Source organism: Salvelinus alpinus, chromosome 27, assembly GCF_045679555.1.
Source record: "Salvelinus alpinus chromosome 27, SLU_Salpinus.1, whole genome shotgun sequence".
NCBI lineage: Eukaryota > Metazoa > Chordata > Actinopteri > Salmoniformes > Salmonidae > Salvelinus > Salvelinus alpinus.
Window position 1 is genome coordinate 38,363,965 of NC_092112.1, and position 20,475 is coordinate 38,384,439.

Genomic DNA, 20,475 nt, shown 5'->3' on the forward strand with positions numbered 1-20,475 from the left:
GCGTGTTGGACAAAAAGGGTGATAAAGGGAAAGAGAGATCCTCAGATTAGAAAAGACATTTGGTGTTATGGAATAAATGTTTAAAGGAGGGAGAGTTAGAGCAATTTCAGAGGGCACATTCAGACTCGCTTGCCTAATATCTTCACCTGGCCATAAGATCATGGCTATAGTGTGCAGTTGGTTGCTGCAACGCGTTGGCAGAACATAATTGAACAGAGCATGCACCCAGTTTGCAATGTTCATTGTTGATGCAAACTTGTTGGAGAAAATACAGTGCATGCATAGAGAAACACGCCTTCATTTGATGAGTTACTGTTTTCCTGACTAACCATGCATCTATCTCGTGTGTTAGTTCATGTAGGCCTATCTATATGGGATAAGTTAACTGGACTATTGTAATTAATTCATTACTCACTTATTACGGTTGTAGAGGCGCAGGTTCCGTTTGGTTTAACAGAAGTGTTGGCAGTATTCCGCGCGCCAGTGAATGGAAGTGTTCTGAAAATAAGAGTTCTCTCCCACGTGATGTTACTTTCTGCGGGAGGGATGACCCATATTTCATGTGAATAGGCGCTTGTTTCCGGCAGCCTTCAAAACGCATTTGTCTTAACTACAGTCGGGAAAAGGCTGCATGCGTTTCAGTATGCTCTTTGTTTTGTGTGTGTTAAGTTGCCTACATCTGGAAAATACAATGGGTATCCAGACCTATGCAGTTAATTTATCACAATGATTTTAGCTTGTATGCAGTGTAAACTATATTTCAATATTTTTATGTTGTGACTCTGAAATCATTATCATCTCCAATTGAAATAATTTGTGTCTTGGAAAATTCAACCGTCCAATCCTTTTGTTTGTTTGCGGAAGCAGATTTCGCTGATTTTAATTTAAGTAACATGAGGATAACGGAAGAAATGCTTGAACGTTTCTTGTCAAATGTATACTTTTCTTAGACCAATATCAAGTTAATTTACAGCTATGAAATTACGTATTACATAGGCTAAGGAATAAAGACATCTCACTATCATGGATTAAACCATTAGTTTAAGGCCATTGGTCTGAAATGCATCGCGCAAGCTGTATTTCTGTATTTTGAAAGTTATATATCTTGAAAACTTCATTGCTGGCATGCAAACAGTTTGGGCATATATCAACCATGGACTAATGAAACAAACAAAATAAATGAAGGAATTTGCCTTTAAGATGCTATTTGACATAGCTGATCAGTTAAACACAATAAATAATATCCATAAGGGTAGAATTAGGCTTACAAGTTGTTATTTTGCCTAGGCCATCAGTTTTGATGTTTGACACTAACTTTTGAAAATAATTTCCAATAACCGACCCATGCGGTGCACAAATCACGATGCAGGTTATAGCATCTATATTATTTCGAGAAAACAATTTCCCTGAGTTGTATTTAATTTGTGAACAATTCGTGAGGATAAAAATCTTCACAGTAGTGACCATTTTGCGTCGCAAAAATAATATATGTATATATAGCCTATTTGTTCATATTCGTATTGAGTTGACAGAGGTAGAAGCTGGAAAAGTGTGATTCTAACACGTAAAAAGCTCTTAAATGAAAGCTTAAATTGAATCTCACAAAACCGATGGTATCTTTTGGTGAGTTATGTAAAATGTTCACTGACGGTGGTATAATAGGTGTAATTGCTATTTGGTGTGAGATAAAAACAGGACACGTCAATAATAGTAACTGTTTCAAAAGGCATAACATTGATTAGGACTATAATAAGCATAAAAATAACAAACATAATTAAATGCGGCTTAAATAACATACCAATAATAATAATAATAGGCCTAGTAATAATCATCATAATTTATAGATACAATATATATAAAACGTATAGCCTAATGTTTATAAGTCATAGCCTATCAACGGACAATTTTCCCAACTATGATGAATAAAAATAAATAGGTCTAACTCGTATGCCTAACTCATAATTGCGCATTTACCATTGGCCCATGAGTCTCTCATCTCGCCATAATGTAATTCTTCTCCTCAATACAGCACACAATATCGTTACTGGTTGACATTGATAAATGATCCTCCAAGTAGCCCACAACATTTTTTTTCTCAGTCCAATTCACACCCCGCAATACAGACAGCCAGCTAGACAAACGAATATATCCTTGAAAAATACAGCAATATCAACAAGACTCATTATTAAACCGTATACCAACGAATTTATCTCAATCGACGTTTTGTTTAGGCTAAGTTACAAGACCCATCTTGAAATATTTTTTCCCCCTTTTTGTCGGGGGACTGATGTCATACGAAATTATTTGAAAATATATGACATTTTCCTCGAGGCTTCCACTTAATTTTTATTGCATAAGCCTATTGTGTCTTGATAAAAACGAATTAGTGTGGCTTTGGTATTCAGCGTATCTCCCTGTATTTCGAATACCGGTAGTCCTAGGTCATCCATCATTCCTGTCAGCCTCAATCGAGTAAGAAAACAGCGACAGCAATTTCGTCCCATATCGACCAAAACTGTAACTTGACCTCATGTGTGAATACGAATTGTTGTGTGTTATTACGAAAATCATTTTAATTTACAAAGATATGCGGTATTTCATAAATGTTTACCATAGATACAGAGCAGGAGGTAGCTAATGTGCAAATAACCACCAAACACCAAACCAAAAAATGCATTCAGTTCTTAATGTTATCCAAATGAATTGGGTCACAATATCGTATTATATTTTGTACAAAATATTATTAACTCAAGGCATACCTCTTATTTTTCTCTCCAAAAGGTTATTTATTTCCCAGATGAAAGGGAATATGTGCTGAAAAAAGATTCCTCCAAAAGATTTGAGGTCAAGTTTTAAAATGAGTTTTTATTTTGGTTTTTAGTGTAGAAATCCTTCCCTTCTTCCTGTGTGCTATAAAACTATTTGAATATGATCTAAATGGAAGTCAGTCAAGGATCCACCTTACCAGTATGGAGTCAGTTCATCAGCTCTTTCAGTCTTTTACTCGTATAAAAAGCGGGCTTGGTATTTTGCTGGGAGCTGGATGGAGCTGCAGACTGAGTCAATCTCTCTCTCTCTTCCACAGCACATAAAGGTGGGATCAGTGATAAACTCTCACTCTATAAACTAGTGATCACAAAGCACAAACATGGACAGAACAGTCAAATGAAAAAGCACAAGTCTATACATCACAACAGTTATTAAAAGTCTTAGTCTCCATCCTCTTTTTAGATATTCCACAGTGGTTGTTTTCAAATGGTGTGCTCATAGGATGAAGTGTGTGTGTGTGAGAATATATGTGTGTGTGTGTGTGTGTGTGTATGTACAATTGTGACAATATATCTTGAGCAAATACTTGAAAGTTCTTGTCCCAATGGTCCACCATTGTAGAAAAATAAATAAATAATTTAAAAAAAGAAAACTAATTTGTCAAAATGTTGTTGAGGTCATTTTAGCTTCTGTTGTTCATTCAGAAGTATTTTTTGTTGTTGTTGTCTGTAAATGTTGTTGTTGTTTATTCCTAGATCCTGGTCTTCCTCCAGCCATGGGGTTAGTTAGTAAAGGTCAATGTGGGCAGGGTCTGTACAGGTGTGGGTTGTCCCAGGGTAGGTGTGGTCCTCTATGCTCCAGTGCGGTTGTGAGGTGGGCGTGGTCAGATGATGGGTACAGGTGCGACTTGGGCGGAGTCACGCTTTCATTGGACCACGCGGCAGGATGGAATTTTCCCTGAGCAAACCATGGAGGCCTGTCACACAAAGAAGAAGCCTGGGTCAGTCTCTACAGAAAAACAAACATGGAACCTAAATCTTATAAGTTAAAGACAAAGCCACACATGACAGAGGCAAACTTAGGCCTTACAACATATACATACATTGGGACAGTGTTGGTTCTTTGGTGTAATTCTTAAGGGTTCCCTAATAGATAACTGTTATGGCTCTGACTCCATCATGCATAGAATAACCACATATTACTGCAAAACAACCCCACATGGGTCCATGGGTAAATTTACTGCCATCACAATCAGCATACGGTCTCACTACAGATTAAATTAGGTGAGGAGAACAGCCTCCTGTATTACGCCATTACAGTAACCGGTCAATGATCATTCAATGAGAAATGATTGGATGAAACAGTCAAAAAATGACATTGCCAACATTTATTCAGCTTGAGTGCATAAGATGTCTATGTGGGCTGTATTTAAAATTTAGGCGGTGTGCCGTCGCTGCAATCACCATCATGCTCTTTGGACTTCATTAGCAAAATCTGTGGATTATCGGGAAGGGAAAGGGGCTGTGTTGGCGGAATTGGCGCCCAGTGAAAAGTGAGGCAAACGCGGGGTTCCCTATTTACATATAAAGAGCTCAATTAATCAAGGTAAGTGTCATTATAGCGTGGCTCATTGAGCAGTGGAGTGTGGGTGTTAAATAAAATACGGTGAGCTCCAGTGCCTCCGGCAGGCGATACATCTTGATTTGTGAACTGTCAGCAGGGCTAGAGAGCTGATAGGGCTGGAGGGGGACAGAGGGAGTCGAGAACCCCACACTCTTAATCATATCGGGCCCCGAGAAGGAGATGAGAGGAGGATGGAGAGAGGAGAAAAATGGAGAAAGAGAGAGATGGAGTGATGGAGAAGGATCGAGGAACGATTGAGGAAAGGGGTGAGAAGGAGAGGAGAGGAGGGAGAGAGCAAGAACATTTTTTAAATAGATGGGGTGTTGTGGAGGAATAGGGGGACTATTGAGGCGAAGGGTGAGGAGGAGAGGAGTAGAGAGGAGGGAGTGGGAGAAAGATTGAGAAAGAGAGAGAGGGAGTGATGGAGAGGAATAGAGAAACGACAGAGGAGGGAGGCTTGTGGGTGACAAATGTAGCAGGGGAGAGAGATTAAGGCAGTGCTTACTTCACTATCTTCTTCAGGCTTGCCTTGGTTGGAGAGGGTTTACATGTAGTGCCACTGTCCATCCATACCCATATTCATTCCCATGCCACCCATTGGTCCTGCAGAATGAGTGACAGAGAGAGGAACCAATTACATGATGCAATATACACAGGTTCATATAAAACTCTGCAATATTTAACCCATGAATAGACAAACCTGAACCAAAACTGATTCTAGGCTACATTGGTAGAAAGGAACAAATAACCAGTGGTGTAAAGTACTTAAGTAAAAATACTTTAAAGTATTACTTAAGTAGTTTTTTGGTGTATCTGTACTTTACTTTACTATTTATACTTTTGACAACTTTTACTTTTATTTCACTACATTCCAAAAGAAAATTATGTACTTTTTACTGTATACATTTTCCCTGACACTCAAAAGTACGTTACATTTTGAATGCTTAGCAGGACAGGACAATGATCAAATTCACGCACTTATCAAGAGAACATCCCTGGTTATCCCTACTGCCTCTGATCTGGGGGACTGACTAAACACAAATGCTCTGTTTGTACATTATATCTAAGTGTTGGAGTGTGCCCCTGGTTATCCGTAACTAAAAAAACACACAAATGGTGCCATCTGGTTGGTTTAATATAGGGAATTTGAAATTATTTATACTTTTACTTTTACTTTCAATACTTAAGTATATTTTAAGAATATTTTTGCAATTATATTTACTTTTGATACTTAAGCATTTTTAAAACCAAATACTTTTAGACTTTTACTCAAGTCGTATTTTACTGGGTGACTTTCACTTTTACTTTAGTCATTTTCTATTAAGGTATCTTTACTTTTACTCAAGTATGACAATACAGTACTTTTTCCACCACTGCATATGACATGGTGAGAATAAAGGTTGCTTACCGCCAGGTCGAATTCCCATGTGCTGCTGTCCGTCGAGTACAAAGCCTGCCATTGGTTGACCGTCAGGGCTGTATGCTGTCCCCTGGCCCACTGTGGATGTAAAATAAACCAGAAATGGGTCAAAATAGAGATATAATACTAGATTATAATTCTATTTCTATGGTCAGTATGTTTTGAGGCCATAAAACAGAAGAGATACACCGTAACAATAAAAGTGGCATTCAAAAAATCATTATCTACATAAAAATAATCATATAGTATAGTACAATTAAATATATGACAGAGCAACATTATCATCTCATCGTATTATTATCAATTAACAAATGTAAGTTATGGTTAACCTGTTCTGTTAGACTGGTCAATCATAGGCTGTACTATTCTCCTCCTGGCGTTGATGAACCTGGAGAGATAGGGAAGATAGAATGGAGAGAAAATAGCCAATCACTGTCCGGACAAACATGGAATATACAGTTCATAAAGCTTCTCCTTGCTTTAGATCTCCTTTGCATTTATCTCCCGGGTCTACTTGATCTTACACAATCAAAGCATTCAGAAATCAAACAGAATGTGACAATTTCCTACCCCAGTTTTACTAGCGTTCTAATCTCTCGTGATCTAGGGTGTTAGGAGAAAGCCACATACAGTATCTTACCAAGTCTATTGATTTGGGTTTAGCCCCTTTAGCCTTGGGCTGTGATAAGGCTAAACGTTTTGCCAATTTTGGGCAGAGACGTACCACTACCCAAAAGAACGGACAGCTAGGTAAACTAAGCATTTGCCTGCTTTGATTAGTGTATTGAAGTAGATCCATGAGACAAATCCATAGACTTCTTAACTCCTTGGGATTAGAGGTGCACGTCTATGTAATTAGGTCTGTTGAGAATCTGATACACTTAAAAAAGACCCTACCATGGGATTCTGGGACGGGGGAGGATTAATCGCGAGAAGCCAATGTCATCTCAATTAATCCAAAACTGACCCTGTGTAAGCCCCAAGTAAAATGATGCCTTTTAGATGACACACCAGAACTGTATCCTCAAAACCAAATCCCAAATCCCCCTGTATCTGTTCCTCTTTCCCAAAATATGCTAAGCCATCTACAAAGGGGCAAGGGTGCTGGGCCTTAAATATACTTTAATCCATCATGTTATACATGTAAAATGAGGCTGGGGGATTGTGTGGGGAGGAGGGACACACACACACCTCCCCTTTAAAGTTTCAGTGTGTCCCCCAGACAGTGAAGATAGATAGAGCATGTAAAACAGTTCCATTTCAGTTCCATTTCCAAAGAGCTGAGCTTAGAACGTCTCTGCTTCTCTTAAAACATGGCTGTAGTGTAGTTGCGAATGAGAGCATATTCACCAGTGCTGGGAGGAGGCAAGAAGGAAAGATGAAAAGGAAAAGAAAGGACAGACAAAGAAGGAAAGGAAGAAAGAAGGAGAGAAGGAAGTGCAGGGGTTAGGGTTAGAGTGGGGACATTGGGGTTAGCTACTCACCAGTTGTTCACTTGCAGGATGGTGAGGCCTGTGTCCTGTGCTAGCTGCTTCTTCTGTTCCTCTGAAGGATAGGGGTGCTGTGGTAAACAGAGGACAGAAAGAGAAGAGTCTGTGCTTCAGTCGAAAAAAGAACACGCAGCTTGCATTCATTTAGAATGATCACGTCTAGAAGGAAACACCCTGAAACACCCTTTTAAAGGGAAAGTCGCTCAGGAAATGTAATCAAGCCCTGTGACCGACTCCCATCCACAGTGATCCTTGGCACATATACATACAAGTCTCTCTCTCTAGTTAGCATAAGCACAAGTGAACAACCAAGACTGACCACTGCTTGGCCCCCGCCCCAAACACTTTGGGCTTAAAGCGTGTGGCACTGTTTGACATTATTTGACATTATTTGACAAATGATCAGATGCGATACAAAGGGACACAATTGCCGCCTTTGTTAGGGCCTGAATAGGGGCCCCGGCCCCGGCCCCTGTCTCCCTGTCCCTGCCTCTCCGCTGGCGGTGTGACAGAGGGAGGAGGGTGGCAGATGGCAGACAGAGGTGACCCATGTACAGGGTACAGGGTCGGAGGCGCATCCCCATTTTGGCGCTGTCAGGGCCGCAGCCACCTCCTGTGGTCATCGGGTGAAGGATGAGCTTCCAAGCACTTCATTTTTAAACAAGGCTTTCAGGCACACACACACATGTATACACACACTCAGTCACACAAGCGTGTACACACATGCAAGCATATAGCACACACACACAGAAACCGACATGGTAGTGACAAAGGCCACTGTTACCACAAGTGATCGTCATGGTCACCTCCCAGCTTGGTGGCTGACAGTCTAGTGACGGATGGCTCAGTGCTCCTCCCTCAACCCAGCAGAACCCCTCTGTCTAAAAAACAACAACACTTTGCTAATATCCCACAGACTGTTGTCACGTTGGGGCCTCTCTCCAATGTACAACCAAATTTACTCAGGTCACTCTGGGGCAACCTGTCATTGAGCTGTGGACTTAATCCTTTTATCTCCTAGCAGAGGAAAGGGTCTCATGGTTGAACAAGAGGACCCTTTTACAGCTGCATTTCAAAACGCAATGTATGTTTGTCGTAACTAATTATATACATTGTCTAGAACAGAGCTTCACAAAGATCTGTCTTCACCAGCATGCAGATGGAGGTCTTCAAACAGAATGGCTCGCATGGAAACCAACAGTTACTGTATGGCCATGCTAATGGGCCAATAAGGAATCCTAGAAGTAATGTAAACCTTACACAGCTGCTTTCTCTATAGCTTTGTAGAGGAGGATCCTTAGAGTTCTTCCTCAGAATAGGGACCACAAAAGCTGGAGGCTAAGACCATCCAGAGAACCCCCCCGTCCCCTGTCCCTTCTCCGATGCCAGCCTCAACGGTAAAGTCGGGACAAAACATAATCCGGCTCCTTTCACAATTCACACCCTCCGCGGCCCGATGAATGCTTGATCGCCTGGGTGTTGCAACTGGACCATTCAGAGGACATTGAGGGGCCCTCACACAGTGTTCACGAGGCACATCCTGCCACGACAAACACTTGTGCTTAACCAATTAGGCTGAAAAGGGGGAACAGAGAGGGGATAATTAAATTAGCCCTTCTTTGCCTCTTCTTTTTTAACTGGGGAATCTAAAGGTGGGTTTTTAGGGGAAAGGATTGCTGCCTGTGTACAGGAGCTGTGTGGCCGCTTTTCACCCGGCAACCAAATAAGAGGCTATGAAAACATCTGAGAGCGGGAAGAGGAGAAAAGTAGAAAAACTGAGGAGTAAGAGGCAGTGGCGGCGTCTTTTAGGTCCGTAGATAAAAGGTGAAACTCTCCTCATTGACGATTGGTTGGAAGTCGTTGGAATGTGAGCTAGTCCTTTCACTTTGGGAAAGTAGCCTATTCTGTTTTTGTAAAACGTAGTTCAGACGCTGAGTAAAGTGGCATCATTCCTAACAAGTGTGGTATGATGGAGAGGCCACGTTTAGACAACATACGCTACTTGTCTTTTACACAGCTCTCTGTGCCTTTGTCTCAATGACTGTTCTCACTAAGAAAACATCCGGGAGAAAACTGCCCGGCGAAGGACTACAAAGCCACAGGCCGACGCCCTTGTGTTGTTGCGCATTGAGTGTTGGATGCAAGGCCTTCAGTTCTCAACCGTTATTACTATTGCCCCTAGGGGTACTTGGCCTACTCTCAGGGGGTACTAGACAAGAGCCATAAGATATGTACAAGATATGGACAAAACATAGGCTTCATGGTTAAATTGATAATAGTCATGACCAGTTGCACCTGACGGTGTGATTGGTGTACAATAACCCAAATTAAGGTTGAGAACCACTGCATGAAGGGAGAATGTCTGGAGCTGGTGCTAGGCTCGGCCTGCCGTCTTACCGTAAGGTGCTGGAAGAGCCACGCTCGCATGATATTGGTGGCCACTTTGGGGAAGATGCCTCTCTTCTTCTGCCTCTTCTTGTCCTGGTCGTCCTCGTCCCCTGTGCCCGGCGATGCGAGGCTGTTGTCGAGGCCGTCTCCTGCGATAAGAGGAAGAAGTAGAGAAGAGAGGTGGCGGGATACGTTAGGAGAGAGAAGGCTTTCATTTCGGCACGTCGCCTCCGTTCGCCACGAACACACATTAAAAGTGCAGCAGAGGTCTAGGGCACGGCAACAGCATAGCAACACAATATTCCACATATCGTTCACATTTGCATCTCCTCATCCACACTCTGCTACAGTGTCTGGATATTGAAGAGAGGTTCATACAGTATGCTGTACTGAGAGACCTCAATGAAAAAGCCAAGTTATTAACTCAATCTGAGCTACACGTTTGACATGAAGTAATGACTGCGGGATCCGGGCTGTACACTTGACATGAATAATGACTGTTAGTGCCGTGGCCGGACACAATGCACAGGCAGCAGCGTATTTATTTATATACGCCGCCGTTTGATATAGACTAATGATTTGGTTATAAAAAAAGAAAAACACGAACAATAACAAAAACAACAATTGTAACCTCATGGTTAAAGCTATAAGAGGACAATAACATATCAAACATTTGGCTAGGGATGTGTTGGGGGATGGTTGGGGGGGTTGTGGTCATTTCCCCTCAAGCCCCCCCATGTGTTCAGTGACCCACACCCCACCCCTTCCACACCCCCCTCCAGTCTGTCTGTGTTGGATTGTCGGACCCACACACACACGCACACGCACACAAACACGCACGCATGCACGCATGCACACGCACACATGCACACGCACACACACGCCCGTACGCCACCTCTCCTCCTGGCATTATTAGCAGGGCATCTTCGTTCGATTTCTGCGGGAACCTTCACACGGATCAAGGCTTCCTTTTAAACTGAGATTTCCGCGGCTTCTGCCCCTGCCCTTGCTCCCCATCACAGCACTCTCTGTGCCCTCTCTCCATGTCTCTCCTTCTCCCTCTCCGCCATTAATTGTGCATCAGCAGAGATGATTTACTTTTAACAGTGGTGGTTATTTTTCTTGCCCTCTGGGCAGAGATGCCATGAAAGCCTGCCTGGAGGGCATGTGAATAATGTATCTGAGAGACCCCTCCCCCAGGGCGGGACAGGAACCCTACTTTTCTTAAGATTTGCCCTGGCATGTCTTTTTGTTTTTGGGGATGCATCAATCAAAGGGGCTTCTATATATGCACCCATATTCATGCATAAATATTTAAGCTAATGAATATTGACATTAAAAAGGATGAGTTGGACTGAGTGGGGTGGGACGGGGGTGAGGGGAGGGAGAGGAGGGGGGGTGGGAGTTTTGACGGATGGTGTAATCCGTGGACCGGACAGGGCATAGGTGATGCTTCACTTTGTTCTCCATACCCCACCTTCTCTGTCTGTAGATGTTATAACAAGTTGTTATAACAGTTTAATTCTCTAAGGAAATTATGAGGTTTGTTGTGGGTGCAGAGTACTTGAAGGATGGTGTTGAAGAGATCTGTCATTTCAGAGAGGACAGTTAGTATCCCGTCTCACAGGCTGGGAGAGACACCACTCAAGACATGCCTTGAGTGGTGAAATAATCAATACAAACTATGCCAATCAATCATTAAACGCTCGGGCTTAGCGGGAAATCAAAATGACCAAAACCAATATTGGTCATTTTAAGTAATTTTGTCCCTGAAGCAAATAACTGAAAAAAATAAGAGAAAAAAAGAAAGAAAGACAGGACAGAACTCACTAGCATGGCCTAATTATATCTAAGGAACGTCAACCCCCCTCCTGCCCCCCTCCTCCTCTCCCCATCCTTCTCTTTTTTCCTGCTCCAGAGAGGGAAGGCCTCAGGGCAGATCCTCCGCTACGCTAATCACTTCTGACTGTTCCCTGGCAACTCAGCCAATCTAACCAGTGTGATGGTGCACTACTCACAAAGTTGTACCCATGGAACTCTCCTCCCGTGACCTAGCCCCCTTCGCCTGCCTGCTTGCCCAGCTCCCTCCCTGCATGCCCCAGTGTCTACACGCGTAACATAGAGGAGGGGGGGGGGGGCGGCCTGCTGCCGCAAGGAAAGCTGGAGTATCGCCTCGGGCGCTTTAGGAAAAACAGTACCCTAAGATATGAAGAAGAGAGGCATCCTTGTCTGACTTCCGCTTCCACCCCCCCACTTCCCTGCCTCTCTCTCTTTTTATCTCTCGTCCTCTCTCTCCCATCAACAACAGCAGAGACCAGTTGTCCTACAGTCAGGTATAAACTGGGACAACTAGAGGCAAGAGAATCCCCATGATGACATGTCCATATAAGACAAAGTGCAGGGTGGGCTACTAGCTAGCAGAACTGATTGCTGTATCCCGGTCCTGCATCGGTGATGCGAGCCCAGTGCAGCTTGCTTAATGAGCTCACCGGGACCTGATCCATCACCAGTGACACTTCTCAGCCCTCCTGTTATTACCCATGATGCACGCTGCTAAATGGGAGCTGCTGTCTGGCAGCTTGCCAAAACACGGCCGAATCCATAGCGTGAAGATCTTGATAATTGCTGAATCTTCTCCCCAGATCATGCATATGTCTAGAATTGTGCCTTCCGTAGGCCTATATCCTATTGACGGCGAGTGGTGATTGATAGGGGTTAGATGGAGATGAACACTTATAGTTCTCCTGTCCCACTCCCTTGTTATTTGTGAGAACATTTTGTGACAGGTTCTATAGGGACATTAGCCTGCAGTGTCATTGCTGTTCCGGATGCCATCTTCGGTGGAATCCGGAGGAGACTAAAAGATGCACTGACTGCATCCTGTTTCTTCCCTCTCTGCATTCCCCTCTTGTACAGGAGCTTTGCGGCCAGCTATCTCCCCTTGGGTTCCTTTCCTTTTTGCCTTTGTCATGGACATTCAAAACCCCTCCCCAAAAAAACATTCCTAGGATATCTCAGCCTTTTTAGCTCTGCCCCTGTGCCCCATCTGAGAGAGTCACCCTGGGGGAGGTGTTATCAAAGAGAAAGCCCTCTGCACATCACACAGCTTACAAGGAAACAACCAAAGACTGTATAAGCCATGGGTTAGCGGTTAGCCACATGGCTAACATAGCCACACAGCCATAACCATACCACCACCAACTAACCACATATCAAATACATGTGGTTGATACTACACGACAACCACGCGGCAACCAACCATAAGGCTCCCAGATTAGTTAAGATTGTACGTTAACTCTTTAAAGGCTTTTATCATTGGCCCAGAAAACCATGACTAATGTCCATTAGGACAATAGGAGCTCCCTCATAGTAGCAGGTGCTTTGAAGAGCATCGGCAATCTCCTACCCAGGTCTGCACTACTGACGTAAGGGCCCCACTTTGGGCCCCAGTTCCCTTCCTATGTTAAAAGTGTTTGCTTTCCTCATCCCCTTGAATGAGAAAAGGGGATGAAAACAAGGGATGGAAACGAGGGATGAAAAAGGGCAAAGGGGCCCTAGGAGGAGCACGAGGAGCAGCAGGTAGGCACGGCAGCATCAGATCCTGCTACCAGGGGCTTTTTCTCCTCTTTGTTCATCCATACATAAAGTGGCTCTGTCCTTCCCAGCTCCACGGCAGGGGGGATTGTGCTTCCCCCGTCCTCTATGCATTCTCTACCCAGGTCAAAAGGGCAGGGAGGCATGGACCTTGGGTGTTCCCCCGCTGTTGTTTAAAAAAAGCCCTCCCGAGGAACCAAGGAAAAAGTCATTCACACCCATCCTCTTCCCCTCTATTTGCTGACATACAAGTCAGATACACAGTGTTACTGTGTTAAAGCATCCAATTACATTACAAATAAATGCAGGCATGGATATTAAGTGCAATTTGTTTGACATGTTTTCAGATAGTTAGGATAAGTGAGGAAACTGTGGTAAAATCAGAGGAGGAAGAGACTTAATCTGTGTTTCTGACTGTCCTTTCATCCTCTGAATTGCTCTTGTCTTGCAAAGCATCCTCCCATTGTTTAGCTCAATGCCCTGGCTATTGATGCCTGATGGGCAGAGGGTGGTAAGTTGCTTTAAAGTCTATTCTATTTTTACTGTGGCCATAGGAGATAAAAAGAAAAACAAGTCATAAAACCGTTATAGACTCCACTGAGCAAATCACAGGCCAAATTAACAGCCGACACACGGACAGCAACCCAAGTAGGCTACACTACAGCAATGCTCGGCAGAATCATGCAAAACCAGTAATTGGCAGTAATGACACTCATCAGACAAGCCATCATATAACAGAGACCAGATTAAACTATAGAACTCTTTCCATGACCTGACCTCGATAAGTGATAAACCACAAAGTCACTATCAAAACTCAATCAAATAGCTGTTGATTCAACAACAACATCTCATCAACTTTATCTGAATGATAAGGATAGAGCAACAACAACCGCTTATCATTAGGATCTCTGGAAAGACTAAGTTTACCCTATAGCCTACAAAGAAAAGACCATTGCCTTTGTATGGGGTCAGCACTGAGGTCAACCTTTGATATGGAGTTGAGTCTAAAGAGAAGCTGTGGGTCTCTTACCGAGTTCACTGCTGTTGTCCCCACTCTGGGAGACGTGGCCCCCGCTGGAGGGCCCCGGGGTGCCCACAGAAGGCGTGGAGTGGGCGTCTTCCAGGTCTCTCCAGGACGCCGGGTTCTGGGGTCCACAGAGGTTCATCGGGTCATAAACATATCCCACATCCCGGCCACACACCAGGAGAGGAGGGAGAGAGAGAGAGATCACATTAGAAAGCAGTGGAACAGTATGCCATTACTCAATATCAATGTAACTCCCGGACACACACGCACGCACCGCTTCTCTCTCCTCATTATTAGCCGATATACCTCAGCGCACAATATGGAACAATATGACCCTGACCACAATAAGAAAATAGAACAAGTTCCAAACAATCGATAATCCCAAACTCTAAGTTACCATTTTCCCTGAAACTGAGATGGCCCCCCAAAAAAGAACAAACAAAAACAAATAGAGTTTATATTCAGCTAAACCTGCTAATACTGTAGAGCAAAACCGATCAGCATCAGAGCTCCAGCAACACTCCTCCCTATCCTGAATCAGAAGCCCAGTATCTGTCCGAACCCCTATTTATTGGGCCATATAAGGGCAGGGACCATGGTACTTAGACAGACTTAAGCTGAGGGCCAAACAGCAGAGCAACCTCTTCAGCCTCCTGGCGTCAGCTGTTTGCCGGATGGTGCTCAGATGAAGAGCTCAGCCAACGACAAGAATAATCACGGCAACAATGGCAGCGCAGTGTGAATGATGCCTCTCGACGAGCTCGACGAGCAGACCCCTTTTCCATCCCAACACACAGTAATTAGAAAGCTGTTTGTGTGGCGGCCCCATTCAAAGTGCCATGTGTTTTCACGTGTATCAAGCAAACGAAGGGGGTTCTTTACTCACACACACTCCAGCTGTTAAGATTACATTAATTACTGATACAGTGTGGTCCATCGTTCTTTAAAATGTATCATAAAAACTGAGACCCATAAAGGCAGAGAAGTTGATGAGATAAATAAGACATTATGATATCTGGATTGATTTCTCAACTCACATGGTCTTCAAATCATATTAAAAATGGCAGTATCAACTAGCTGGTTAACCTGATTCAAATATCAATTTTTCAAGCCAGTCGTACCTTAACTCAAATGAGTCTGTAAATGTGCGATTTAAACATAGATATAAAAAGGTGCTGTCTCTTGGCTATGGGCTGGGTTGTGCACTCAAAGAGGGAGATGAGCTCACATTTGCATAAGAGCAGGGGATGGAAAAAGAGAGGCAGAACTTGATGCCACTTAGAGAAGCATACTCAGACCAATATACTTTCTTGCCCTCACACATTGTATCACTGTGAGGGTTAGCCTTCACTATAGAAATAGAATGAGTAGAGGAAACATAGTTCTAAACTCCACAAGATTTTTTTGATAAATTTCTCACACATACACTAGTAGCCGTTAGTATCACAAGTCACACAAATGTTACTGAAATCATGCAAATGGGCAAGACTTGAAACGGAGGCTAAAGTTGCCTTCGCCAGCACATAGCTAACATAAACAAACAGCTGGTGTTTCTTCTCAAACTTGAACTAGGCCCAACATATGGTGTGGTTGGCGTTCACATACACCATTCTGTGTGTGTACTGCGTGTGCCCTCACACCCAGAGAACTACAGCTCATACATAATGCAGCGGATGAAGTGGTCCTGTATGGCTCCGGTGGTAGAGCATAGCGCTCGCGACACCAGGATTGTAAGCTTGATTCCCGGGGCCTACCATACATCAAATGTATGCACACATGACCGCAAGTCCTTTTGGAATAAAAGCGTCTGCTAAACGGCATATATTATATTACGAAAGGTGAACTGGATCCCAGGATGACCAGCAGGAAAATGTTCTGTCTTGACAGACGAATGAACCTTGACAATGTTTGTTTGTGTCTACAACCGCCGAATCAACAAAGTGCAACATCATCCAAAAATGGAAGTGAATGTGGACAGTGGATAGCATTTCTTTGGCTTACTTCTGAAAAATCGACTATACATGACAGTAATCTAATGTGAGGAATCTCCCTCAACACAAAGTTCCTGCCATTGCTCCAATGCTAAGGTTCAGGAACCATGCCATCTGAGATGACATGTGTGACAGGGGGAGTGGGTATTGGGAAGAGGAAGAGCCAGAGTAGGGGGCACGCTATGGGCACATGGATTGACAAAGACCCCCCTCTTTACTGACAATAATAATCTGATTGGATTAGCATTCAAGTGTAAAATCAAACACTAGAAGGGGAAGGAGAGGAGAAAGACCAAACAGGACACATCCAGCTGTACTAATCCATTACCTCAAAGTAAAAACATCAAAAATGCAATTTAGGAAAGAATAGAAAATTATAGAAAATTGACTTAGGACATTTCTAATAAGCACATTCTCATCTAATATACAAAATATGCCATTGGCAGACGCTTTTATCCAAAGCGGCTTACAGTCATGCGTGCATACAATTGTCATTTTCTCTCGCTCTCTCTCTGATAAACAGATAAAGTAGATGATTTATACAATAGAGCAGAAGAAGGTTAAGAACGAAATAAATCATTCCCTCTCTAATTCGTCCTCTATTTAAGAAGGCTCTATGAAACTTCCCTACACACCACCAGGACAAAATATAATGGAAACACACACACATGAATTAAGGGACTGACTGTCTCAGTTTTGCACACACTAATGTGCATTAGATAACGTTTTGTTAATAGGTTATTAATACAAAAATCGTTTAATACCAGTAAATTACATTTTTACCGTTTATTTTAAAAGCTGTTGATTACATTTGTTATCTATTAAACTGACTCACAATTACGCACATTTCTTGAAATTATATTTTTTTGTACGTCACAAACACCATGTTATTGGGACACCTTGTCAAAAGTAGCACCAATATGTAGGCTAATTTCAAAGCCGAGCCACTCACGTGATCTGCTAGATTTGTGGCAGATCCTGTCAGGTCATCGAAGTCTGATTTGCAGCCATCTCGGTCGTCTATGACCAAGTCGATGGGCATTTTGCCTTTCAAACAACTGATGTACCGATGGCAGAAGTTGTCGCAGAGCTCGTGCACCTATTCCATGAAAATTCGTGTTAGCCTCACTCTTAACACATGACATCCGTGCAGCAGCCAGGTAAACTATATGCTTAGTGTGTTCGAGTAAAATATGCAGTTATGAGTACAACTGTGCGATTATCAGTGATTGCAGGACGTTTTGACAAAAATATAGAATAACACAAAAAAAGCACAGAGTAAAGCATTAAATATAGGTCTACAATATAGCAACATAATTTACCTTCTCTAATTCCAAAAGATGAAATCGTAATACTTGTATAGCTTGGATCATCTGGAAAAGGAAAATATACGAGTTAGGCTTTATTCATGCTGGCATGTTGACCTCAAATGGATAGTAACTAGCCTATTGTCGCTGTCTGATGAAAAGCTCATCAACAGAAACTTCTCAACAACAAAAAAAGAATAAAACGCCCATATTTTCCTATTAACGAGCATATTATAAAACTTCAGAAGCTATTCTGAATATATTTTCTTGGTCCTAGAGTCATGAAATAGAGTACATTGAGGGGAGTTACTGCTTTCAATTAATGTAAAAAAAAAAAAGAAGAAAATTGGCGAAAACGGAGATGAGGTTTTCATTAGACAGCAACGCTATGTAATAACCCCATAAATGCATGAACGCCCACTGCAGGCATATACAGTAAAGAAAGTGATATGTAACAGTATTCTACATGACTTAAAACAATGTATTTTCTTATTCAAATGGATTCAATAGCACAGCAATGGTTCCTAGAGTCCCTGCTTTGGGGATGCCCAAGGCAAGGACCTTCGCGGCTTCCCACTGCAGAGTGGGAATGTGTCTTTGGATAGATGACTCGTCTGCGTTTCCTGTTGCTCCTTCAAATGAACGTTCTGAATATCCGTGTTGTGTTCAAATAAAGTGAACTCAAAACAAGCCCATAGCACACTATTTATCCAGCTGCGCAATTGATGCGTAATCAGTGGATTTACAGGTTAACTTGCTTACCAAGTTGTCCAACTCTGGATTCGATGAAAATAACGGTTTCTCTGCACGTATCTATAAAAAAATATATATAATATAAGTCGATTATCTGCATACAGCAATCAATCAGTCCATCAATCGATCAATTAATCAGTCAATCAATCCATCCACCTATCAATCAAACATTAAATAAATTAAGGAAAACATGTTTAACATTTACAGTAGCCTTCACAACAATAATATCTGTATCCCTATTTTTGCTGACAAAACGTGGCTTAATAAACCACAAGTAGCCTACCTGTTTTGCAAAGACAGCGATGTCTTCGTTGAAGGAGTCTGAGGAGCAGACATCGCCGCCCGCTACTCCAGGCTCCCTCGGTGTGCAGGTCGCCAACTCACACTTCTCAAACACCAGTGCTAGCAGAGGGAATAACGGGTGACTGCAACATGATGGAAACAAAACGTGAATATGTGTTCCCACTTTCCAGGAATATTAAATAAAAACATGTTTTAAGTGGACTGCATTGCACTTGATCCGTGTTTTATATTTCTGGGTGGCCCACAATAGCTGACAAAAGGGAAGTATCTCCACTCAGAGTAAGGGCCGAATCTTGAGATGCAATATGCTCGTAAAATAGGCCTAGATTGTTTTGCGCAAAATGAATGAAATTCGATTTACTCAATCATGTCAAGTTAGGATTTGGTTCTAACGTCTGACTAGATGCTTTTAAATACTTCACTTGTAACTGTAATTTGTAGGCTATATCAAAAATAAGAAAACCCAGTGTAAACCATGGGAAAATTCTGATGCACACCCATAGATTTGATCTTTGTCTCTTTTTAGTCCGTCGTTGACAGCGCTGCCCATGCTGCTGGGCATGATGTTGTGGGGTGCGTGGGCTCCATAGTGCTGCGTTGGATGTGGAGGCGGACCGTGGTTCAGGTGGTGGACTTGCGGAAGCGGCCGGGGAGCATGCGGGTCTCCATACATAGACGCCGGGAGTCCAACTCCGTCCATCCCACCACCATAGTGGGCCAGCTCATCGTACTGGACGGAGAAATACAGTTAAGTGTGAGAAACTCGAGGACTGTCTGTTGGCATGCTTCTATCACGGATATAAGAGAGGCTACAGACATCCCCTCCAAACACAAGCCTTTATGCATGAGGATGACAGTGAACATTAATCTAATCAAATTGCCCATGCATGGAAAACAGAACAATGCATCGAATACAGGGTCCAGACTTCTTATGGGTATTCCAAAAGGAAATTGCATTCAGTTTGATCAACTCAGAAATTACACATTGCAAGTGCACTAAGACCTACCCTTTGCGCCATCGACATGCGCTTGTCTTGGAGATACAGAGAGGTAAGAAACAGCTACTGACTCAGTCCGCAGAGAAGGTGGTGTAGGAAGTTGAGACTTTTACGTCCAATTGAATATTTTAATCCGCAGTGGCAATAAAAAGGAAACCCGCAGCAAGGAGAAGATGTGTATTTTTTCAAGAATAATTAATGCAATAGCCTAAATGGCGAAACACTATGACGGATAAAACTAACTAAGAACCTTCGGTTAAAAGTTTTTCTAATAAGCGCATCGACAACCCTCGTGTATTGGTCCTGCTGTCAATCACCGAGACTGCTTGTCAAGGCAATCTATAGCCAATACAGTTGATAGAGAGGATTCGTTCCAGAAGGCCGTATATTGCTTCCAACGCACCGTTTTCCCTTTTTGAATGAAATGTAGCCTAAGAAGAAAGAACTTCCCAGGATAAACAGGCTATATCGATGCGTCGGTCCTCGTGGCCATTGCCTCCTGCTCTGAAATGTGAAGGTGTCAGTGAATGTTTGCAGGTTGGCTGTGAGCGCGCTTATAGGATAGACTGGCTCCACTGATCAGCGGTAGAAGGTGATGACGGAACCTGGAAAGAGGGAGGGTTTAACCAGTCCCATACTGCCAAATAAAGGGGGACTGGAGTGAAGCCCATGACACGCCAACGAATGTTGTTTGCATTGGATAAGGCAGAGGGTGACGCAAAATAACTGTCACATCTTGTCACCAATGCGGTGAGGATATCCATTGCAATTAGCGCTAGAAAGGAATTTGGTGGATGACAATTCAACACTTT

At 42.9% G+C, this 20,475-nt stretch overlaps 1 protein-coding gene across 1 annotated transcript; it reads right to left on the reverse strand.

The window, feature by feature from the left end:
* Positions 1 to 2,845: 2,845 nt before the first annotated feature.
* LOC139556524 (homeobox protein Meis2-like) lies at positions 2,846 to 20,273 on the reverse strand. The gene is made up of 13 exons (XM_071370580.1): positions 19,673 to 20,273; positions 19,163 to 19,395; positions 18,646 to 18,787; positions 18,372 to 18,422; positions 17,625 to 17,675; positions 17,255 to 17,401; positions 14,315 to 14,429; positions 9,700 to 9,839; positions 7,297 to 7,373; positions 6,142 to 6,200; positions 5,801 to 5,890; positions 4,898 to 4,995; positions 2,846 to 3,745 (listed from the first exon to the last, which is right to left on the reverse strand). Exons 1-12 carry the CDS (start codon positions 19,688 to 19,690, stop codon positions 4,937 to 4,939), a joined length of 1,182 nt encoding a protein of 393 aa, XP_071226681.1. The 5' UTR covers positions 19,691 to 20,273; the 3' UTR covers positions 2,846 to 3,745; positions 4,898 to 4,936.
* Positions 20,274 to 20,475: the final 202 nt, after the last annotated feature.

Excerpts from the sequence above, each read along its gene's own strand:
- LOC139556524 (XM_071370580.1), bottom strand. Across the intron at positions 7,374-9,699 it reads GGCTCTTCCAGCACCTTACG|CACCCCTATCCTTCAGAGGA; the intron begins GTAAGACGGCAG and ends TGTTTACCACAG. Across the intron at positions 5,891-6,141 it reads TGACCAGTCTAACAGAACAG|TGGGCCAGGGGACAGCATAC; the intron begins GTTAACCATAAC and ends TTACATCCACAG.